The sequence below is a fragment of the Trichechus manatus genome, unplaced genomic scaffold, assembly GCF_000243295.1.
Source record: "Trichechus manatus latirostris isolate Lorelei unplaced genomic scaffold, TriManLat1.0 scaffold00232, whole genome shotgun sequence".
Classification (NCBI taxonomy): domain Eukaryota; kingdom Metazoa; phylum Chordata; class Mammalia; order Sirenia; family Trichechidae; genus Trichechus; species Trichechus manatus.
The window spans coordinates 2,022,947-2,047,616 of NW_004444168.1; the positions used below are offsets into that span (position 1 = coordinate 2,022,947).

The following is a 24,670-nucleotide window of genomic DNA, read 5'->3' on the forward strand; positions in this document are numbered from 1 at the left end:
CAGTACCCATGCTCCCCTAATGTTATCAGCTTATAAACTGAGTACTAGTTATAATAATCAAAACGATAATAGTTACAATAATCAAAACCCAGGAATAAACATTGGTACAGTACACCACAGACCTTATTTGAAACTTCCATTTCTGTATCTTAGTTTATCTTACCCTTGTTTGTCTTCCAAGACTGTGCTCAGACATCCTCTTCTCCTGGAAGCCTTCCCTAGACCCCTTTCCCCCTTCCTTCCCCTCATCCTCTATACAAGCAAATCATGCTAAGTGTTGCTCCTCGATGGGCCTCCTATTATAGTACAGGTAGTCCCCGATTTAGGAGTATTCTAGTTGACAAACCTCACTTACCACCATCTGTTTTTTGGGTACATCTTATGTACTACATACAGTGTTGCAGCGTATAATTAAAGAGTTGAGGTCCTGGAGGTAGAGACGGGTTCTAATTGATTTGGAATCCCGGCCTGACATGGAGGTGCTTATTCGGTGTTCACTGACTGACTGAATGAGACAGGGCGCAAGGGGTCACGGAACAGCACAACGCGGGAGGTGTCGAGGGGGCTAGGGTGGGGCGGTCATCGCCTGGGTACTAAAGTAAAAGCCAAGCCGTGCACGCAGGTGTGTGGCACAAATGAGCTAGACGGCTCTCCCACAGCCGGTTCCAGCGCTCTGCTTTTCCATCTACTGACTCCGCCCCTCTGACCTTCCTTTCCTTGCCCCTTTCCACGCCCACTCTCTCACTCTACCCGTGGCCCCGCCCTTCCCTCTCTAGCCACGCCCTCTCGGTCCTTTCCTGCCTCTCAAAGTCCCGCCTTCTGCCCTCTTCTGCGACCTTTCCTTCCCAGGCTCCGCCTCCGCCCCGCGGGCCTCCGCCTTCCCAGAGGTCTTTGCCTATGACAGGCCAGAGTCCTTCTGAGGGGCGGGGTTTGCAGTAAGAGGGGGCGGTACCTAGAGAGAGGTGGTACTTCTCACTCGGAAATTCTTCGGCGACCCCGCCCCTGCGCTCGGCCGTTGCCAGGAAACAAGCGTCGACGCTTTGGCTGTGGCTAGGTCCAGCCAATGAGCGGGCACGCCATTGCCCAGTGGTGCGCCACTGGGCGGTTACGTGGATGCGCGGGGGCGCGGGCTGCGTGTGGCGCGGGGCGGGGCGCGGCTGGGACGCCTGAGGAACGATGGCGGCGGCCTGAGCTTACCTAGCACGGCCGCGGCGACCGGGCCTGGCCAGGGTCGGAGATTCTGCGAGTGAATGGTAAGCGTGGGCCAGGAGGCTCGGAGAGGCACGTGAGGACGTGAGGGGCCGGAGAATGACAGCACCCGGCTGGTGACTGTCTTGGTTGTAAGGGGATCGGGTGTGGGTCTGGCAGGTGGTGAGGGGCCAGGTGTGAGTGCCTAGGGTAGGGGAGCAAGGTGAGAGCCTAGAGGTGAGTGGGCAGGTAAGGGACTGGGTTGTGTGAAGGGATTGGGGTGTTTTCTGAGTGGCCAAGTTGAAAGGACTTGTGTACATGGTTTAGCAAGTGGCTGGGACTCCTGAGGGCAGGAGCGAGGGACAACCCTGGTACCACAGTGAAGGGGTAAGGCCTCTGCGCGGAGGAGGAGAGTAAAGGGCGAAGGCGGGAGCATGGGGGATGGTGTGCATTGGTGAAGGAGTTGGGGGCAGGGGTGGGAGGAGGGAATGAAGATTGTGAGGCTTAGACGAGGGTGAGAGATTGATTCTGAGGCCTCTTTTGATGGACTGTCCTGCCCAGTGAGAGCAGTAGTTTTAGACTAAGTAGGACAGCTTGGGTGGAAATGTTGTGCTCTTGAGTTCCCTGTTCCCATGGGGCCTACATATTCTGGAGGGCAAAAAGTGGAGGTGTCACAGGCAATGGTAATGAAAATCACTTTGGGAGCTGTTTCAACAGAGGAACCATTGAACCCTAATGCCTAAGTTCCTCTTTTGGACTGCAAACTTGAAGGTGTTCCTTCTTACGAAAGTTTTCTCTTTTTTTTGGCTATGACTGTGTTTGTCTTCTTTCCACCTGCTTCTAGGCAGCCTTACCCCACTGCTGCTCCTCACCTATGCTGAGCTGTGGGGCTTTGATGATTGTTATCTATATTGGACTGACCACTTTCAATTATTAATCCTACTTTCACAGAGGTCACATATAACACTATATTTAGGCTCCCAAACGGGATGATAAAATAATGGTGACAGTTGTTGTTGTTAGGTGCTGTCAGGTCGGTTCTAATTCATAGTGACCCTATGTACAACAGAATGAAATGCTACCCAGTCCCGTGCCATCCTTACAATCATTGCTATGTTTGAGCCCATTGTTGCAGCCACTGTGTGAATCCATCTTATTGAGGGTCTTTCCCTTTTACACTGACCGTCTACTTTACCAAGCATGATGTCTTTCTGCAGGGACCGGTCCCTCCTGATAACATGTACAAAGTACGTGAGACAAAGTCTTGTCGTCTTGCTTCTAAGGAGCATTCTGGCTGTACTTCTTCCAAGACAAGAATTCTTATTTCATAGAGGAGGAATCAAATTCAGAACCAGAGGTCACATAGTGATAAGTGGCAAAGCTAGACTCAAAATTTGAGAGTGAGAACGACTTGGGGAAAGAAAGGTTGTAGCAGAGAATGAAGGTGATGTGGAGCAAAAGACATGTGATCTATAGGAACAGTTGTGATAGTATAAGGGACAGTATACTGACAGAGTATTTTTTTGTATGATTTACAATTGTTCTATCTCCAAAGAGGTTACAGGGGCTTTGAGAGTGACATAGGGATGAGGGTTGTGTTTAATATTGTGTTAATGACATAGAAACATATATATAATATGTAATATGGATCACATAGTGGTGGTGATAGGATGAGTCAAGTCACATATCAGAGAGTTCTTAGGGACTGTCTGAATTCCAGTATTTGAGAAAGCACTGGGTTTGTTCAGCTTTTTGTTTATTATACTGGAATCTTTGTTGAAATAGTGCATTAAGTATAATGGATTTTGACCTATGGCATATAGCTGGGTGGTAGGTCAGTTATAGTTGTTAGTTGCCCTTGAGTCGATTTTGACTGAACGGTAACTGCATGTGTGCAGAGTAGCACTGCTCCATAGGGTTTTCCCAGCTGTGACATTTCAGAAGCAGATTGCCAGGCCTGTCTTGTGAGGCACTTCTGGGTGGATTTGAATGCTACCCTTTCTGTTAGTAGTCAAGCGCTTAACTGTTCCACCCAGGGACTCCAAAGTGATAGGGCTGGGAGAATGATAATAGATGAGGATGAGGCAGAGACAGGAACATGTTTGAGGTGCTATGGGGAACAATGTGTGTCACCATTTATTCAACATCTGCTGTGCCAGGTACTCTGCTAAGTGATGGGAGAACAAATTCATTCATTCATATTCATCTGTATATTAATTCTACAAATACTTCTTGAGTATAGATACAGTCTGACACACACCTTCTATGGGATAATGAGAAATAAGACATGATTCTCTGAGGTCTCAAGGAATTCTCAGTCTAGTTGGGAGAGGTAGACACACGAAAAGATAATTTCAATTTAGAGAAACAATGTGAAATATAAAAATACATCATAATGAGGTGAAAGCTTCTCTGTGTTTGGTCTCAGTCTCTCCCTGTGTTCCATATATATATGTGTGTGTGTATGTATGTTGAGATATCAGTAACTCTACAGATATCTACAAATTTACATGTCTAAAACAAAATTCACTGTCTTTGCCCTGAAAGCTTGCTTCTACACCCATGTGCCCTATCTCAATCTAGACAAAGACTTCAGTGTGTTTTCCATTCCTTCCGCTCCTTCACCTGCATTCAGTTAATCACCAAAAATCTTAATACATCTTTCTTGATTATCTCTCTTCTTTTCCACTGCTACAGTTTTCACTGTTAAAACTTTAGTTTAGCTCCTCATCATCTCTTATTTGTACCCACCCACCCCGCCCCCAGCAGTCTCTTTCCTTCAAGTTTGGGCTTTTCTAGTCCATCCCTAGACAAATCTAAACATGGAGTATGTCTGCTTAAAAACTTTTGGCTCTTTGTGTCTTGTAGGATAACATCCAAATTTCTTAATATGGCGTCCCTTGACCTCGACTCACCTCTCAAGTCTCATCTCCTACCACTCCCTAACTGTATTCTAACTTCAATAAATTGTTCATAGTTCCCTAACAAACTTGTTACTTTTTTGAGCCTTGAGATCTTTGCCATAGCTGCTTCCTCTACTAGGAATGCCTTTTCTTCTCTGCCTGGTGAACTTTCCTTATCTTTTAGAAACCAGTTCAGTTTCACCTCCTCTTTGATATCTTCTTTGTCACCCTCACACAACAGGAGTAGAAATAACCATGTGTGACTGGGCCATTCTCTGTTATAAAGGAGTTACTGTGTGATAGAGGTTCACTTTGTGAGTTATAAAGGCTCTACTGGAGCCAGGTGAGGAGACCCTTACAAGAAGCAGAAGTGGTATTAGGGGGTGAGGAGGGAAGGTGTTGGGACCATACACTGATAGCCCATTTGTCTTATATATGCATGTCTGAGGGATGGAAGAGCAGGGTGAGTGTATCTGAGTTGAGCTCTAGATGGGTGGGCTTCTGTGAGGTCGGATTTTTTTTTTTTCCCTTCCTCGTTTCTTATTTCTGTGAGGTTTTAGTCAGGACTTTCTACCTTCATTATTAAGGATAACAGCTCATCCATGCCTCTTATGTTAGTAAGCTGTCATTTTGCCTAGGAAGAGCCCTTGTAGGGAGAGAGAAGCTGTAGGGCTCTACTGACCTGTTCTTGAGAGGTCATTTTGGTCTTTCCCTCTCTCCTGTAGGTGTTTTGCAGGTGATTGCAGGTATATCCCTGCCCCCAGCTCCCTCCCTCTCTGCCTCTCCCAGGGCAAAGGTTCCTAAGTGAGGCTGAACCACTTCCTGCCCCTGCGCCTGTTGTTCTGAGGCTGGTTGACACCCTTGCTGACTGTGCCTGTGAGGCTGTATTTTGGGCTGTATTGTCAGTGTCTGACCTTGTGTCTTTTGTGGGTCTGAGAAATCAACTCCTTTTCCCCCATTTTCTTCCTATGGCTAGCCTGAGGGTAAGTCTGGGAAGATTAAGTCTGTTTTTTTTGGACTTTTGATATGGGAGGGAAGGGCACGGTAGGAATGTGGTGATTCCAGTCTCTTCTTTGTCTTAGTCTGAATTTTGCAGGGTTTATAGGGGGTGAGGGAGTCTAAACAGGTGACAGGAACAGTAAGCTACGACCTTCCTTTTTGTTTTTGTAGTGTGAGCAGGGCCCAGGTCAAGTGTTGGCTCTTGGGATCTGAGCTGATTCCAGTGTGGCTCTTCCCTTTGAGGTCTTTGGAAGGCATAGGGGTGAGGAAAGTTTCTAGAGGCTAGTCCTTCTTGGGTCTGTGAGCTCTTCTCTTTGTTTGTCAAATAGGGGAGCAATAGTAGGCACCCCACATATATTGAGATGTAGGAGCAATTTGCTGATTTTTCGAATTGAGTTCCAGAAGCTGGAGATAGTTTAGTTTGGGACATGTTAAGGCCTTACTTTGCTAAGATTGGATACCTTGCCCTTTTTTTTAGCTCACTGAGGTCTGTGTGTCAGGTGGTGAGTATGGACACCTCAGAGCAGATTAGATCTCTCTTTTCAGTTGGAGATGTGGGCTTCTTGGTCAAACAGGATCAGGAGAGGGAAGAGGGAAAGGAAAATGTCATTTACAGAGAACCTGCTGTATGTCTGGAGTGCTGCATCGATTATTTTATTCAATTCCTAAAACAGTAACAATACTTGTTTCATCAGGTATTTGTAGATAAAGAAACTGAGGCTCAGATATGTGAATTTACTTAAGGTCACACAGCTGGAAAATGGAATACTGAGATTCATACCTTTGTTTGCGGGACTCCAGAGCTTATGCTTTACCTACTACTTTGTGTTACTCTTGCTTGAGCTTAGGGCCTCTATTTTTTTTTTTTTTTTTAATTCCTCAAATGAGATATGATTAGCAATTGTTCTGTAAACAGTAATACTCTTGTATCATCACGGTCCTTACAGGTAGCAGATGGCACAAGCTCTGTTTGAGGATAGTTTAATAAAGCGTCCATATTTACAAAGTTATAAGAGATGGCATAGTTAGTATACCAGAGCTAATAACAGTGAGAGGGGCTATTAACAAGGGAGAGTTCTTACCACTTTTCTTAACTGTTGTTGGCTTTGCCTTCCCCAGTCCATGCCTACTTGGGGTCTTAAGACTTGGATAGAAGGGCAAGTACCTATTCTAGTGTATCCCTGCTGCTGATAGTTCCTAGTCTACGTGTGACTGTGTGTGATGGTTTATAGAAAACCATGTGACAAAGACTGTGAGGATCCATTCTGTGGCTCTACCACTGCTTTACCCCTTTTCTTCTCCCCTGTCCCCACTCTCTTGGCTGAGTGAGGGAGGGGAGGTGGGGTAGAGGGATGGATGTCAGCTTCCCTTTGTCTCCACTTTCAGATCTACCTGAAGTGGCATCCATCCTTAATCTATTACTGTTTTTCTCCTTTCTCAGATATTGTGGTGTACCGTCTTTATTCAGATTAATGACCTAACTGGAGCCCTGCTGATGTAGGGGTTAAGAGCTCAGCTTCTAACCAAAAGGTCGGCAATTTAAATCCACCAGCCGCTCCTTGGAAACCCTATGGGGCAGTTCCACTCTGTCCTGTAGGGTGGCTATGAGTCAGAATTGACTTGATGGCACCTAACAACAACAATCCTGTATCCAATTTATATGCCATCCATCCCATTTTATGTATCTCTAAGCCTGCCACTTTCTTCACACTTCTTTTACTCAGTCCATAAATACCCTTGAGACCCCATCCTAAAACAAAACAATAAAAATTGTATCCCTTGACTCCCCTCCCCTACCACAGCTTCTTTTAAGCTGTTGTTCTATTTTCATCCTTCCCCACATTACTAAATTTCCTGAAAGTACATCTTACATGTTATATCTCATTCCTGTTCATTCTTTAACCAACTGCTTTGCTAAGTTTATCAAAGACTTGATTGCTGAAACCAGTGGACCATTTTCAGTCTTCATTCTACTTGATCTCTCTGTAGTGCTATACACTATGGACAACCTCCAGTTTCTTGAAACTTCCTTTTCTTGATTTCTAGATCATCATTATTTCTTGGATTTCTCCTTTCAGTTTTGGCTACCTTGACAGTCTTCTTTAAAGACTCTCCTCCTTTGCTTCTGTAAATCTGATTTTCCCTAGGATTCCACTCTTAGCTCCCTTCATGATCTGCTGATCTCCTTGGATGATTCCACTGACTTCCATAGCTTCATCTACCACCAGTACACTGGTAACTCCCAAAAATATATCTCTAGTCTTGATTTCACTCTTGAGCTCAAGCATGCTATTTCGTTTGTGGATATCATGGATATGTCTTAAAACTTAATATGTTCAAAACTGTACTCATCCTCTTTCCTAAAACAAAGTTCCCATTGTTTTGTTAAGATAATGCCTTTAGTCTCTGTTAATGGCATTATCTTCTACTGAATTTCCTATATTTTATATTAAGGTCTTTCCTCATCCTCCATATTCAGTTGCCGGGTCTTGTCGCTTCTGCCTTATGGCTCAGAACATGGACTCTGGAGGCAGATTGTCTGCATTTGCATCCCAGCCCTGCCACTTTCTAGCTGGGTAACTTTGGACAATTTATTTAACTTCTCTGGGCTTTGATTTACTTGTGAGTAAGAAAGTGATAATAGTATATATAGGGTTTTTATGAGGTTTAATTGAGCTGCTACATGTAGTGCTTAGAACAGAGCCTGCTACATAGTAACTGCTCAACATATATTAGCTATTATTATTATTAATTCAGCATTCAGTTCCACAAGCATTTTTGAATATTCGGCACTACGTTGGAACTAGGATTTCAAAGAAGAACGAATGATGTGACCCTTTTGTCAAGGAGCTTGCTATTCATTGGCAGAGACATTACAAGTATACATAAATTCAATATCAGATGAGATGTACTAACGTAGAGTTGAATCTCAGATTTATCTTTTCTAATCCTGCTCCTCCCACTTTAGTTCATGCCATCCTTGTTTTCTCATATGGACTATTACAACAACTGTTTAAAAATTGTCCACTGCTATCTTTTCTTCTCTGTTGCACCTTAAATTGCTGACATATTTTTAAAGACAAATCTGATCTTGTCATTTCCTTTCTTAAAAACCTCCCTAGTCTCCCAGGTATGAAGAGATAAAACTCAAACTCCTTACCATGATATTCAATGATGTTTATAACCTTCACCCCTATTTGCCTTTCAACTCATTATCGTGCCTCTCTTCTCTAAATAGTCTATGATTAAGCCACACAGAACTTGGAACTGTTCTTCAAATTTGTCATGTTCTTTCACAGTGCCATGTTTTTGTACATGCTGTTTTTAATATGAAGGGGAACTTTCCCTCTGCTCTCTTAATAGAGGGACTATATTTATACATCAGAGCAGATTAATGGTGAGATACGTGGTCAGCATGTCATTATTAAAGATGTAAGTCAGTGTTATGGATTGAATTGTGTCCCCCCAAAATAATGTGTTATAAATGCTAACCTCTATTCCTGGTTATAATCCCATTTGGGAATGAGTTATCTTTTTTATGTTAATGAGACAGGATTAGGGTAGGGTGTGTCTTGAGTCAGTCTCTTTTGGGATATAAAAGAGATTAAACAAGCAAGCAGAGCAGAGATGAGGGAAGAGAGATGCCAAGCTACATGAAGATCGCCCAGGAGCAGAAGCTCAAAGAGACAAGGACCTTCCTCCAAAGCCAACAGAGAAAGAAAGCCTTCCTCTAGAGCTGGCACCATGAATTCAGACTTCTAGCCTTCTAAACTGTGAGAAAATAAATTTGTTTGTTAAAGCCACCCACTTGTATTTCTGTTACAGCAGTACTAGATAACTAAGACAGAATTTAGTACTCAGAAGTGGGAATGCTGCTCTAACAGATACCTAAAATGTGGAAGTGGTTTTGGAATTGGGTAATGGGTAGAGGCTGGAAGAGTTTTAAGGTGCCTAATAGTAAAAGCCTAGATTGCCTTGAAGAGACTGTTGGTAGAATTATGGACGTCAAAGGCGATTCTGATGAGGGCTCTGAAGGAAGTGAGGACAGCTGTAGAGAAAGTCTCTGTCGTCTTAGAGAATACATATGGCGTCAGCAACAGAATGTTGCTAGAAATGTGTACATTAAATGTGCTTCTGGTGAGGCTTTAAAAGAAAATGATGAACATGTGTTTGGAGAGTGGAAGAAGGACAGTGCTTTTTGTGCAGGGGCAAATAACTCGTCTGAATTATGTTCAAGTGTTTGGTGGAAGGTAGGAAGGTAGAACTTGTAAGTGATGAACTCAGATATCTGGCTGATGAGATTTCTAAGCAAGATCTTAAAGGGGCTGTGTGCTTTCCCCTTGACGCTTATAGTAAAATGTAAGAGGACAGAGATGGACTTAAAAATGAACTGTGCAAAATGAAAACAGAACTTAAAGATTTAGAAATCTGTTGTACAAACTAAGTACACGTGTCCTAGAATGTTCACCGAGGACGTGGCTACACAATCTTTTGTTAAAGAAATTAAGCCTGTGACTGATGATCTAACCAGCTACCACAGCAGAAAACCCATCAGCTTAGACCGAAGGGGACAGAGAAGGAATGAAAGGAGAGAACGTTGTCTGCCTCTTGGAATTCTATAGGCAGGAAACAGGCCAAAGGAGCTATATCTGTTGTCCTCCAAGAAAAGAAAAGGACCATCCCTGGAGCAGCTTGGAGATCAGCAGAGCTGTTGGAAGGAGCACAGGAAGCAGGGCCTTCTTGGTTTCCAAGGGTGGGGCCGCAGTCTCCTGGATCTCAAAGGGTGGGGCCACAGCCTCCTAGGTTTCAAACAGTCAGATCTTCACCAACTTAGTGTGCCAGGAGGATGAGGCCACCGCCCAAAGCTGAGTAGGTAGGGCTTCCATGCCCAAGGAGCAAAAGAACAGTGCCTGCAGGGGCCAAGGGAGTGGGGTCACCACTCAGATGGACTAGAAGAATGGGATTGTCCAAAGCAGAGGGAGCAGAGTTGCCATACCAGTGGATCTGGAAGGGGGAGCTGAAGCCCACAGCTGAGAAGCTTCCATCCAGAATCCAGAGGTCATGGACAACACCCAGAGTCTGATGGGTGGGGCCATTGCCCAGATGGTCTCAGAAAACACAAGATTATTTTCAAGCTTTGAGAGGTAATGTAAATTGTTCTGCTGGATTTTGGACTTGCTTGGTGCCTGTTATCCCATCTTTTCCTCCGATTCCTCTCATTTGTAATGGATATGTCTATCTTGTGCCTGTTTCACTGTGTACTTTGGAAACAGATAATTTGTAATCTAGATTTCACAGGTTCACAGATGAAGAGGAATTTTGCCCCAGGATAGAATATGCCTAACGTCTCATCCATATTTGATTTAGGTGATTCTGAAGATGAGATTTTGGACTTGGAGTTGATTTTTAAGACTTTTGGATGATGTTCTTGGGTGAATGTGTTTTGCATATGTCAGGGACATGAATGTTGGGGGGCCAAAGGGTGCAAATGCTATGGATTTAATTGTGTCAGATATCCTTCCTTTGTGGAACCCTCTTGTAGTCCCCAGGCAGAATTAGTTGCTTTCCTTTGCGCCCCCATGACACTTTTGTGCATGTCTCTATTTATAATACTTATTGGAGTTTGTGTTTATGCCCCCCCAACTGTTTTTATTCATTTCCATATTGTCAATGCTTACTTTACACAGTGCCTAGTGTACATTAGTATAGATGTACAATGAGTTTATCAATGAATGAGTCCTGCTTGCTCTTTGGGACTGGCCCTTCATCTTATAAGACTATCTCCTGTCCTACTGGAGGTTTCCTTAAGCATAATTGCTTTAGTTGTGAACTGGCAATGGTAAGAGAGAGAGAATATCTGGGTGAAAGAAAATGGTAGCCAGTAGAACCCAAGGACAAAATGTGGGGCTGGTGCCAAGTCTCTGGGTTCCTTCAGCCCTAGTTGAGTATAAAGAGGAAGGACAACTGAACCACACCTTTCCTGTGAAGTTTTTATGTGAGAAAGAGGCAATACTGATGAGGAGTGGTGGGTGTAATGGAGAAGGAACTTAGGGCCATAAAAAAAAAACCCATTGCTGTCAAGTTGATCCTGACTCATAGCGACCCTATAGGACAGAGTAGGACAGCCCCATAGGGTTTCCAAGGAGCAGCTAGTGGATTTGAACTGCTGACCTTTTAGTTAGCAGCCAAACTCTTAAATACTGTACCACCACAGCTCCATATGGGCCATAGCCAGGGCGAATAGCTATTTAGGCACTTTTCCCCTTTCCTACCAGCCATCTTAAGTATTCTTTTGTGAGGGTGTCATATCATGTCATATCATGTCTTGGGAGTGAGTCTTGTTTGTCTGACAGAAGTGGGAGATGTGTATGTATATGGGAGTGTGTCCATATCTTTCTTGCTAAAATAAAAATAGTTCTGCTCTTCTGGGTGACTTTGGATTTCTACCTTTCAAGAGTATTCAGGTTAAAACCCTTTCATGGTCTGTGGCATAATCAGTGTACCACCCACTTTTTCTGGCTCTCAGGTTCTTTGGTAGTATATTTTTACCACTGAAAGTATTTGCTTCCCTCCAGTGGGGACTTGCATAACAGCGAAAGGCAAAAAAAATGTTAGTTAAAGCAAAATAGCTGGGGTATGAGGCTTGCAAGTAAGGTAGTGCAACCAGGAAGTATAACTGAGTAAAAATTTTGTCTCTTTTGGCTTTTGTACTCCTGGATAAGCTTTGTAAATATATTTATGGTTTCCTGTCAGGGACATCTGACAGAATTAAATCTATAGTATTCCATTCTTTGGCTCCCCAAAATTCGTGTCCTTGCCACATGCAAAACACATGCACCCCAGGACATTATCCGAAAGTCTTAAAATTTAAAAATCAGCTCCAAGTCCAAAATCTCATCTTCTGAATCATCTAAATCAAGTATGGATGGGACGTAGTGGGTTTTGTTTTGTTTTTTTTTATGTCATATTTGGAAACCCAGAGGTGCCCCATGTAACCTTTCCCATGTAATGGAAGGCACCACAAAAAACATCAGCAACCTAGGTTCAGTGGCACAGATGGGTGACTGCTAACTATGGATTTGAAAACCTTAAAAGTTCTGTGGTAACCATGTAGTACCAGATAATGTTTCTCAAAATCCATATCGTTGTTGCTATTGGGTGACATCAAGTTGGTTCCAACTCATAGTGACCCTGGGTACAACAGAACAAAACACTGCCTGGTCTTGCGCCATCTTCACAATCATTGTTATGCTTGAGCCCATTGTTGCAGCCACTGTGTCAGTCTGTCTCGTTGAGGGTCTTCCTCTTTTTCGCCGAGTCTCTACCAAGTATGATATCCTGCTCCAGGAACTGTTCCTTTCTGATGACATGTCCAAAGTATGTGAGATGAAGTATCGCCATCCTCTATTCTAATGAGCATTCTGGGTGTACTTCTTCCAAGACACATTTGTTTGTTCTTCTGGCAGTCCATGGTATATTCAGTATTCTTCACCAACACCGTAATTCAAAGGCATCGATTCTTCGGTCTTCCTTATTCATTGTCCAGCTTTCACATGTATATGAGGTGATTGAAAACACTATGGCTTGGGTCAGGTGCACCTTAGTCTTCAAGGTGACATCTTTGCTTTTTAAGATTTAAAAGAGCTTTTGCAGAAGTTTTGCCCAGTGTGATGCCCTGTTTTATTTCTTGACTGCTGCTTCCATGGATGTTGATTGTGGATCCAAGTAAAATGAAATCCTTAAGAACTTCAGTCTTTTCTCCACTTATCGTGATGTTGCTTATTGGTCCAGTCGTGAGGATTTTTGTTTTCTTTATGTTGAGGTGTAATCCATACTGAAGGCTGTGGTTTTTGATCATCAGTTAGTGCTTCAAGTCTTCTTCACTTTCAGCAGGCAAGGTTGTGTCATCTGCATATCACAAGTTGTTAATGACTCTTCCTCCAGTCCTGGTGCCCCATTCTTCTTCATATAATCCAGTTGGATCTTTTCCAGTCAGTTGGCCAGGTAGCTCTTCCAAATTTCTTGGCATAGACACGTGAGCAATTACAGCATTGCATCTGTTTGTTGAAACATCTCAGTTGGTATTCTGTCAATTCCTGGAGACTTGTTTTTCACCAATGCCTTCTGTGCAGCTTAGACCTTTTCCTTCAGTACCATCGGTTCTTGATCATATTCTACCTCCTGAAATGGTTGAACGTCAACCAATTCTTTTTGGTACCATGTCTCTGTGTATTCCTTCCATCTTTGTTTGATGCTTCCTGTGTTCCTTAATATTTTCCCCATAGAATCCTTCAGTATTGCAACTTGAGGCTTGAATTTTTTCTTCAGTTCTTTCAGCTTGAGGAATGCAGAGCTTGTTCTTCCCTTTTGGTTTTCTATCTCCAGGTCTTTGCACATTTAATCATAGTACTTTGTCTTCTTGAGCCGCCCTTTGAATCTTCTGTTCAGTTCTTTTACTTCATCATTTCTTCCTTTTGCTTTAGCTACTCTATGCTGAAGAGCAAATTTCAGTGTCTCTTCTGACATCCATTTTGGTCTTTTCTTTCTTTCCTATCTTTTAATGACCTTTTGCTTTCTTCATGTATGATGTTCTTGATGTCTTACCACAGCTAGTCTGGTCTTTGGTCATTAGTGTTCATTGCATCAAATCTATTCTTGAGATGGTCTCTAAATTCAAGTGGGATATACTCAGGATTGTGCTTTGGTTCCAATTGTGGACTTGTTCTAATTTTCTTCTACTTCAGCATGAAGTTGTATATGAGCAATTTATGATCTGTTCTGCAGTCAGCGTCTCACCTTGTTTTGACTGATAATATTGAGCTTTCCCGTCATCCCTTTGCACACATGTAGTCAGTTGGATTCCTGTGTATTCTATCGGATGAGGTCCACGTGTATATTCGCCATTTGTGTTGGTGAAAAAAGGTATTTGCAATGAAGAAGTCGTTGGTCTTGCAAAATTCTATCATGCAGTCTCTGGCTTCTTTTCTATCACCAAGGCCATATTTTCCAACTACTAATCCTTCTTCTTTGTTTCCAACTTTTGTATTCCAATTGCCAGTTATTATCAGTGCATCTTGATTGCATGTTTGATCAATTTCAGACTGAAGAAGTTGGTAAAAATCTTCAATTTTTTCATCTTTGGCCTTAGTGGTTGGTGTGTAAATGTGAATAATAGTGGTATTAACTGGTCTTCCTTATAGGTGTATGGATATTATCCTATCACTGACAGCGTTGTACTTCAGGATAGATCTTGAAATGTTCTTTTTGACAATAAATGCAATGTCATTCCTCTTCAATTTGTCATTCCTGGCATTGTAGACCAGTTGCTTCTCTGATTCAAAATGAGCAATACGAGCCGATTTCAGCTCACTAATCCCTAGGGTATTGATGTTTATGCATTCCATTTCATTTTTGATGACTTCCAATTTTCCTAGATTCATATTTTGTACAGTCCACATTCTGATTATTAATGGATGTTTGCAGCTGTTTCTTCTCATTTTGAGTCGTGCCACATTAGCAGATGAAGGTCCTAAAAGCTTGACTCCATCCACGTCATTAAGGTTGACACTACTTTGAGGAGGCAGCTCTTTCCCAGTTGTATTTTGAGTGCCTTCCAACCTGAGGGGCTCATGTTCCAGCACTATATCAGACAGTGTTCCACTGCTATTCATAAGGTTTTCACTGGCTAATTTTTTTCAGAAGTAGACTGCCAGGTCCTTCCTCCTAGTCTGTCTTAGTCTGGAAGCTCAGTTGAAACCTGTCTGCCATGGGTGACCCTGCTGATACTTGAATACCAGTGGCATAGCTTCCAGCATCACAGCAACATACAAGCCCCCACAGTACGACAGACTGACAGACGCGTGGAGGAAATCCATATTACCAGCTATATTAAATCCGTATTACCAACTGTAAATTTAAACACACTCCATGAGTCACCATGCTTCTATTAATGAAAACCCATGGTATCAAAAAAAAAAAAAAAAATTCAAAGCTGAAAATAATTGGACCTTGAAAGGGTATTAAGGGCCTATTTGCCTATCTCCCGGAGGCTATTGGATGGATTCCTAGGGAGGGAACAGTGGTAGGCAGAAAAGAATTTCTTCCTCAGCAGTCCCAGAGGGCTAGAGTCAGGTCAAGACTTGCTTTCCTGGTTGTTTGTTTATTCATTTGTACGTGTCATTCATTCATTCACTTAAGTATTCATACATCCAGCAAATATTTATTGCGCCCCTAGGCACTGCTGCAGACACTGGAGATACAGCAGTTAATAAGACAGACAAATCCTGACTTCAAAGAGCTTACTTACATTCTAGTGGGAAAGAGAGACAAATAAGTAAATAATTTTAGATAGCAAAAACTGCTAAGAAAGTAGAATTAGGAGGCTGGAGAGTAAAGGTGACTAAAGATGGTCTACTTAGAATTGTTAAGTAAAGGCTGTCTGGGGAGATGACATTTGAAAAGAACTGAATGATATGAGCCATGTGAAGATCAGGAGAAGAGTATTCTGGGCAGAGGGAACAGTATTCAAGAAGAGTTGTATGACTCAAGTATGAATGATGAGGAAGATGGTAGGAGAATGTAGTCAAAGATTAGATTGTGTAGGGTCCTATAGGCCAAGGTAAGAAACATGGATTATTGCTAGTGTAATAGGAAATCATTGAAGGGTATTCAGCAGAAGAGATGCAATTTTGGTTTTAAAAATGTCACTGGTTGCTATGTAGAGAATAGACTTTCGGGGACAAAAATAGAAACATGAAGACCAGATTGGGAGCAAATGCAATAGTGAGATATGTTTTGAGGGTGGAGATGATAGGGTTTGCTGATGACCTGGGTATTGGGGGTGAGGAAAAGAAATGAGAATGATTGCCCAGGTTTTTGGCCTGAGCAGGTAGGTGATTGTTAGTATCATTGAGATGGAGATAGCTGGGGAGGTTTGGTGGTAGAAATCATGAGTTCTGTTTTAGACATGTTAAGTCTGAGGTGCTGACTAGCTATACAGGTGGGCTGTGTGTGTGTGTGTGTGTGTGTGTGTCTGTGTGCGCGCATGCACACGCGCACGTACATTTTCAGTGTAGTAGTGGTTCTGAGTCTCTTCCTGCTGGGGAGTGGAGAAAGGCTAACTTCTGTTTATCCTTTCCATTCTTTTTCTTTGAATTAGATTTGTATTCTGGACTGGGAAGTGACGTCTAGTGTCTCCATGGCCAGCTACTGGCTCTTACAGACCAGATGAAGTGGATTGGAGACACAAGTGGAGAAAGCCTCCAGCTGGCACATCCCCAGAGTGTGGCCCTCTGGCTGCTGGCTCTGCCCAGCCTGCCTCATGGAGAGGATGAATTGGCTGAGCAGACTGGCCTCCCGGGGCCCTGGGCACCGTGTACCTCAAGGGGCCAGTCTGCAGACCCCTGTCATGGCTGACCCTGAGACCTGCCTCATGGTCTTCAAGAATCATTGGTCCCAGGTAGGAGACTATATGCCAGAGGGCCTGGTTCACTGGCTGCCTGCATCCTCCTTACCTGTGTTCTCTCACGATCTCATTCAGTCACCTTATTATCTTAGATTTCTTCCATCTTCTGCCTTGTTTCCTCAGGTGGTGCGAATTCTGGAGCGGCGAGGCCCTCAGGCGGCTCCTGGGGGTGCAGATGATCTCAGCGCTGTGTGCAACCACACTTATCAGATGTTGACACTGTTGGCAGAGGATCGTGCAGTCCCTTCGGCCCCCACAACCCCTGGGCCCTTGCTGGAGTTTGCCCTGCGTGAGGATTTGCTGAGCCGTGTATTGGCATGGCAGCTGCAATGGGATGAGTTTGGAGATGGGGTTGAGGAACGGCGGGCTGAGCAACTAAAACTATTTGAGATGCTAGTGAGCGAAGCTCGCCAGCCACTGTTGCGGCACGGTCCAGTTCGAGAAGCTCTGCTTATCCTGCTGGATGCCTGCGGCCGCCCCGTGCCCAGTAGCCCAGCACTGGATGAAGGCCTGGTGCTACTTCTCAGCCAGCTATGTGTGTGTGTGGCACGGGAGCCTTCATTGCTTGAGTTCTTCCTGCAGCCACCTCCTGAGCCTGGAGCTGCCCCTCGCCTTCTTCTCTTTTCTCGCCTTGTCCCCTTTGTCCATCGAGAGGGCACTGTGGGTCAGCAGGCCCGTGATGCCCTACTTCTGCTCATGGCACTGTCAGCTGGGAGCCCCACTGTGGGCCGCTACATCGCAGACCACTCTTACTTCTGCCCGGTCAGCATCCCCTGGGATGGGAGTGGGTGGGTAGGGTATCGTGTATAGACACTGGACAGTGCCTTCCTACCCAGGAGATGTAGAGGGGCTATATACTAGGGCCCGCTCCTCCAGGAAGTAGTAGCCCCCTGGGTTTGAGGGAGTTGAGGTGGGGATGAAACATAGGCTTAGGTGGATGGAGCAGGTACTAAGGCTTTTTGTGGGCCAGTGTTCCCAGGTGATGTCCTCACCCCCTTGGTAGGTGAATACCTGTTCTGGTAATAGCTCTTCTCCCTACTCCTATCCAAACTCTGGATTAAGAGCTCCCCGCTGTTCCCCCTTTATATATTGTTCGAGCCTTTGGTAACCTGTCCTTGGGGATGGCCCCTAGGTGCTGGCCACAGGACTGAGTGCTCTGTACTCCTCACTGCCCCGAAAGATTGAGGTTCCAGGGGATGATTGGCATTGCCTGCGACGAGAGGACTGGCTGGGAGTGCCAGCTCTTGCACTCTTCATGAGCTCCCTAGAGTTCTGCAATGCAGTCATTCAGGTAGGACTGGGATTCCCTGCAGGTCTGGCCCTGGGTCATCCTGGGGAGATGGGATGAGAGAGGGTATATTCCCTGGAGTTCTGCTATTCTGCCATATTGGCCATTGGGCACTTTCCGGTATTGTACCATTTTGTTCCCTTCCAGACAGTGGTCCCCCACACAGTCCTCCTTCCTCTGTCTCGCACCCCTACAGGTAGCTCACCCCCTGGTGCAGAAGCAGCTGGTTGATTATATCCATAATGGGTTCCTGGTGCCTGTCATGGGCCCCGCCCTGCACAAGGTGAGAGTCATGGGTGGCAAGGCAAATTAGGGGCTAGGCTGAGGGATGGTTATCTCAGTGCCAGGACCAGTGTGGGAGGCAGTGGGCTGGGTCTTCCTCATTTTTCCCTCTCTGCTCCTGGTTCCTCCTTAGACTAAACTCAGGGAAAATGACCCTCTGCTCAGTGTATGTGTAGGGAAGCCCTAAATTTCCAAACTTTCCCTTCCCTTCCTCCAGACCTCTGTGGAGGAGATGATCGCCAGTACTGCCTATCTGGAACTTTTCCTACGGAGTATCTCAGAGCCTGCCTTGCTCCGTACCTTCCTGCGATTCCTGCTGTTACACCGGCATGACACCCACACCATCCTTGACACCCTCGTTGCCCGTATTGGCAGCAACTCCCGGGTATGGCCCCTATCTCTGTCCTGGCTTACCTGGGTGAGCCATCTTCTCTCTCTGACCTTTGTTCTGGGAGGGTGTTCTTGCCCTTCTTCTTTGGCCTCTGTCTCCAGCAGTCACTTCAAAATCAGTGGTTTTAAACTTTAACCATTTAGGTACAGATTTTGTAATATATAGATCTAGACCACAGTGATCTTTTCTGGATAACTTGGCTGCTCATCATGATGATAGGTTTCTCCTTTGTGCTTTATTTGTAATGTAGCATTGGCCTGAGGTTCTCTTCAGCTGTTTATGGCTCTGTGGCCTGCTATGGGTGACTTGAAACCACTTCTTTAAGTTTTGTGTTTGCTTTGATAGATAATCCAGTGGCTACCGGCATACTTAACCTTTTCTCTCCTTTGGATTTACTGCATTTGAGGTGCTATGACTTTGGACGCTCATCCACCTACCTACTCACCTACATTCTTTCCTTCTGAACATTTTTGTTGAATGGTCACTATGGGCCATACTGTTTGCTAGTGTTGGGGATATAATGATGAGCAAGGTAGATGTGGTTGCTGAATTCACAGAGCTTACTGTTTAGTGGAGGAAGATAGACGAACACATTAATAAAGTAATTGAAAATTATTTTAAAATTATTTTAAGCACAAGGTGCTTAGGAAATAATAGGGAAGGTGGTCAAGGAAGACCTCTCTGAGGACGTGGCATTGAACTGAGACCTAAAGGTCATGAAGGAGTTAGCTATTGAAGAACAAATGGAAGAACAGTTTAGGCAAAGGGAACAGCATGCAAAGCACATCAAATGGGGAAGAATTTAATATATTTGAGGAAATGCAAGGCCAGTGTGGCTGGAGGTGTAGTGTGCATGGGGGAGAAGGGAAGTAGATGAGAATAGAGAGATAGGTAAGATCCAGATCATGCATGGCCTTGTAGACCATGGCAAAAAGTTTGAATTTTAACCAGTAGAAATGTGTATAAAATAGGAGTAAATAGTTTCCAAGTAATAAAGACCTGGAGGCTTTCCCTGGAAATAAAGCATGAGTTTTAGCCATAGGCTTGATGGTACCTCTTTTGGCTTTGGGACTATTTTTGTTTTCTTCCTTTATTTCAATAGTTGGAGTCCCTGGATCTTTGTGTTTAAAATAGGAGAGGTTCTTGGATCACTAAGGATTCTGGAAAACTTCTGGGTAATTAGAGACGCTTTGAAGTGGGATGCCAGGTAGGTGAGGTTCCTAGATAGCTATGTTTTATGTAGGTGAGGTTTCTGAATAAGTTTGGGTATGTGTGAGATATTACAGACTGACTCTGATTAGACTTGTGTTTCTGAACCAGGTGTACACTTCAGAATCATCTATGGAGCTTTGATAACGACAAGTACAACAAAATCAGGCTTACTACAACAGTAACAGATTTTAAGCTCTGCCGTAGATTTCTTGAATTATAATCTCTGGGAGTAGGCCCAGGGCATGTGTATGTTTCAAATGTTCCAAAAAGTAATTATGACACATGCCTAAGAATTACTGGTATAAGCCAATAGCTTTATATTACTGGTATAAGCCAACATCTTACAAATATATCACAAAAGTTTTATCTCTTATTGTGTTGAAGTTAGGCCGTGGATTTATGTGTTTGACCTCATGGAATGTCCTGTTCATATTTAGGGATAGCTGCTTTCCTTCTGAGGTTGATTTTTTCCTGTGCTGAACTCTGTCTTCCTTTCGTTTTAATCTATCCCAACTGCTTTTCTGTGATTCTTCTTCAGTTTGTGCTTAGTCTTTAGCACTTATTTCTGTTAGTTTTCCATTTGTCCCTGGTCTCAGGAGCCTTTTATATTCTTGGTTCCAGGTTCTTGGAGGAGCGAGATCTCTTCAGATTTCAGGATGTCCATGTTAAACATGCAGTGCTTTGCTTTCTACTATCTAGCCCTCAAGCTTAATTCTGTTGGTGTGACTTTGACTGTAACTTAGGTAGCCTGCTTTTGTGCTTTGAAGTGAATCATGCTGACTAGCCAGTCTATGTGCCTGTCTGTATTAGTATCCTATTGCTGCCAAAAAATGACTACAAACTTAGTGGCTTATGACAACACAGATTTTTAACCTTACAGTTCTGTAGGTCATAAGTCTGACATAGGTCTCACCAGCCTAATTCAGAGTGTTGGCAGGGCTGCATTTCTTGCTGGAGGTTCTGGGAGAGGATCCATTTCCATGCTCACTTGGGTTGGCAGAATTCAGTTCCTGTAGTTGTAGGACTGAAATCTCTGTTCTCTGGCTGGCTGTCAGCTGAGGGCCATTCCTAGCTTCTAGAGACCAGCCACATTCCTTGACCTGTGGCCCCCTTTTTCTGTCTTCAAAGCCAGCACAGTGTATCAAGTCCCTCTCATGCTTCAAATCTCTCTTCCAAAAAAGGCTCTCCAACCATGCAGGATAATCCTTCCATCTCAAATTCCATAACCTTGATCACATCTGTAAAGTCCCTTTTGTCTTGTTCATATTCACGGGTTCTGGGGATTAGGATGCAGACATCTTTGGGGGACATTATTTTGTCTACTATACTGTGTTTCTGTGGGTCTTGAGTTTTTTCATCTATTGCTAGTTAAAGTGACCTTTTTGGATAAGTCTCTTGAACATCCATGCTGTTCAAAATGCAAACTGTTTTCTCATCTCTTTTTCAGTGTATGGTTGGCTTTTAACTCTTCCAGTCATTTAGCAAATGATGAGCACCTAGACTATGCTAGATAGTGCTCCAGACTAAGATCCAATAGTTGTCTTCAGGGAGCTTAAGGTGTCTGATGTACTTGCCACAAAGGAAGTACAGAGAAAGTGCTATGGGGATTCAGAGGAGCGAGGGAGAGCTTATGTGTGTCTGTTCTTGCCTAGCCAGAGATGAACAACCCTTCTTCCTTTTCTAAAACAAAAGACTTCCTCTGCTCTAGACCCACCTACTTCTTCCTTATCCTGTCAGCTGCCTTTGAGCTTTTCTTTATCCTACCTTCTGAGAGATACTGGTGTTGGAGACATGACTCAGGCTTCTTGTTCCCAGCCCCACCCACTTCCCAGCTGGGATTCTTCCAGTTTCCCTCTGGTTTCTTGTTGATAGGCATTTAGTTATTGTGCACTTACAGTCCCTGCTGACAGGTCTTCATTTAGTTACTATGTAGCTGTTGTCTCTTGTTAGTTTCCTTCTTAGAGTCTCTTTTTATGGGTATTTGGTCCCTTTAAGTATTGCTGGAGTCTCTGCTGACAGGTATATATTGCCAGAGGATTTGCTAATGTGTGTGGTCTGTTGAAATACACTGAGTCTGACACATGGTTCATTCCTGTCTGTAAATAGGAAGTCTTGACCACAAAGATCATGTGATCATTTATTTAGTTAATGTTTGAATGACTATTATGTGCCTGGCCCTGTGCACATTTGTTTCTCTAGGAGCGGTTGGGTTGGGTTGGGGCTGGGGGCTTCCCATTTGGTGAACAAGCTTAGAGTGTAGAGAGCTCTGTGGTGACTCCCTTCCTCCTCCTTCACCCTCTAGCTCTGCATGGTCTCTCTGAGTCTCTTCAGGACTCTACTGAACCTCAGCTGTGAGGATGTCTTGCTGCAGCTGGTTCTCAGGTACCTGTGGGGGCAGGACTGGGACTGGCTGACCCTGAACCCTCAGGGCCCTCAGTGCCTTGTGCATTGCTGAGGGTTTGGGCTGTATTGGGGCTGCTCAAGTGTTTCCTCTTGGAGCCTGGCTTAGCCATATAGTTCCACTGACCTGATGTTCTCCCAGGCCCTATCTTCCTTCCTGATCCGCCCGTGTCCTCTTTCTGCTGTCTTTCCCAGGTATCTTGTCCCGTGTAACCACGTGATGTTGAGCCAGAAGCCAGCTGTGCGTGATGTGGACCTATATGGGCGAGCAGCTGACAAGTTTCTCTCCCTAATCCCACGCTGTTGCCGGCACTGTGCCCCTAGCCCACCCCGTCAAGAGCATGCCTCGTGGGCACGAGGTGGGCCTTGCAGAGAGGCAGGGAGAAGGGAGGACACTGCGGGTATGGCCTGGGTTCTGGAAAAGCCTAGCAAAAAAGTGGGGTTAGGGTGAGGGGAAGGAGGTGGCTGTGAGTGACATTCCATCTTTGGAGAGGTTGGTGAGGGGTCTTGCAGTGAGGATCCTTAACCCCACCAAAGAAATTTAGGGTGGGACTTCTGAACAGAGCTGTTCCTGTTCTTCATTCCAGTTTTGTACTCTTCTGTTTCCATTGTTTCTTTGGTGTTGGGGGTTGTGAGAGGGGGTGAGGAAAAGGTTAATCTGGAAGGTAGAGAGTCAGGTGTCTGAATAAGTCCCATGTTCTGCCCCCTTTCTCAATCTCTCTAAATGTCTGTCCTTCCTGGACTTTTGTCTCTTTGATCCCTCTTAGGTTTTTTTCCCTTTGCAGGCCCTGGAAGCCCAAGTGCTGATTCCTCTTCTGTGGTAACAGCGCCCCGGCCCTCTACACCGTCTCGTCTGGCCCTCTTCTTGCGGCAGCAGAGCCTGGGTGGCTCTGAGCCCCCAGGCCCAGCCCCTCGCTCCCCAGGGCTTGCTGCATCCCCAACCTCCAGCCCTGGTCGACGGCCCAGCCCAGCAGAGGAGCCTGGTGAGCTGGAAGACAATTACCTGGAGTATCTGCGTGAGGCACGTCGTGGTGTAGACCGCTGTGTCCAAGCCTGCCGTACCTGGTCTGCCCCCTATGATGGCGAGAGGCCCCCTCCTGAGCCCAGTCCTGTTGGCTCCCGGACTAAGAAACGCAGCCTACTGCCTGAGGAGGGCAGGGACAATGTGGGGGAAGGGGAGGAGGAAGAGCTGGGGAGTGGGAGACTGGCTGGGGGTGTAGGTGGGGGCCCTGGCCACCTGCCCCCTTCCCAGCTCAATGGGGTACCAGGACCATGGCCAGAGGGGGCCAAGAAGGTTCGTCGGGTGCCAGAGGAGGGAGCTGGGGAACTGCTAGAGGGCACCTCCGAGGGCATGGCAGGACTAGAGGGCTTTGGGCAGGAGCTCCAGGAGCTGGAGGTGGCATTGAGCAATGGAGGGGCTGGCTCAGAGCCCCCACTAGAGCCTCTACTACCTCTTGAGGAGGAGGAGGCCTACGAGAGCTTCAGCTGTCCCCCTGAGCCCCCTGGCCCCTTCCTCAGCAGCCCTTTGCGGACTCTCAACCAGCTGCCAAGCCAGCCCTTTACTGGTAAGCTACTTAACCTAGGTCTTCTTTTTTATGTAATCTCTGCATGTTCTCGACATGTTTGTGCTGATTCCTGAGACTTCTTGGCCTATGTCATTTCTGTGTCCTTGCGTAGCCCCTCATACATTCTGCTTGGGTCACTCCAAGATACATATCATGTCATCTGTCTCTATCTGTATGTTTTCCACGCTTATGCTGATTTGAGTACTTACTTAAGTCTGAGCCTTGTACGTCCATCCTCTGTGCATGTTCCTCCTCTTCCTCCAGTCTGGCTGGTTCCCGGGATTTGTGATCAAGATATTCTGTGTTTGATGTCTCTTGGTGAATCACAGCAATGACCCTTATGGAAGGCATGTGTGCTATCTTGTGTGAGAGGTACCGGCATCTCTCTGTTGGGAATCATATGGTTCCTACCAGTATATCTGCCTGGGTATTGGGTCTGCTGTCGGCTCTCCTGTGATCCCAGGGTCCGCTTTTCTGGTGCCCTTCCCCTGCTCTTCCCTGGGCTCCTTCCTCCCTGCTTCTTTAAAGATCCAATTTCAAGTTTCTCCTGCCTCCGTCTCCCCACCCCGCATCCTTGTACCTTGTTAGTTGCCAAGACTACCCAGTGAGACTTTTTTAGAGATTTATGGTTAGTAGTAAGAATTGAAACAGATAAGGTAAAATACCTTTTTCAGGGCAAGTGACAAAGTGTGGCTTTGTGCTCCCCAGCTGAGTTCCTTTGGATGCTCTAGGATGCCCATGGAGCTAGACCTGACCAGAGTGGCTGGACTAACTCCTGTCTGTTTTTGCTTTAGAGCCAGCCCTACCTAGCCTAGCCCTCATCCTGCTCTTATCCGCACTCCTCACCCTGCACCAGTAAAAATACAAACAAACAAACAAACAAACAAAAAAAAAAACAAGCAAAAACAACACCTCTGGGAAGGTGTGCTAAGACCACGGGCTTTGGATTAGACATACCTTGAGTTAGCAACCCTTCTA

The 24,670-nt window shown here is 45.0% G+C and overlaps 1 protein-coding gene across 2 annotated transcripts in view; it reads left to right on the plus strand.

Moving 5' to 3' along the window:
* The first annotated feature begins 1,148 nt into the window (after positions 1 to 1,148).
* The window catches only part of FHIP1B (FHF complex subunit HOOK interacting protein 1B), a 29,085-nt gene continuing 5,563 nt past the window's right edge, over positions 1,149 to 24,670 (plus strand). The window contains exons 1-9 of one of the 2 annotated variants that reach the window (XM_023743028.1): positions 1,149 to 1,253; positions 16,249 to 16,548; positions 16,678 to 17,316; positions 17,687 to 17,845; positions 18,039 to 18,125; positions 18,342 to 18,509; positions 22,030 to 22,109; positions 22,323 to 22,528; positions 22,913 to 23,692. In XM_023743028.1, coding sequence (XP_023598796.1) covers positions 16,411 to 16,548; positions 16,678 to 17,316; positions 17,687 to 17,845; positions 18,039 to 18,125; positions 18,342 to 18,509; positions 22,030 to 22,109; positions 22,323 to 22,528; positions 22,913 to 23,692 — 2,257 coding nt within the window. In that variant the 5' untranslated portion in view covers positions 1,149 to 1,253; positions 16,249 to 16,410. Of the gene's footprint in view, positions 1,254 to 14,943; positions 16,549 to 16,677; positions 17,317 to 17,686; positions 17,846 to 18,038; positions 18,126 to 18,341; positions 18,510 to 22,029; positions 22,110 to 22,322; positions 22,529 to 22,912; positions 23,693 to 24,670 lie in introns of those variants that run through there. The other variant, XM_004389069.2, reaches the window with a different exon arrangement.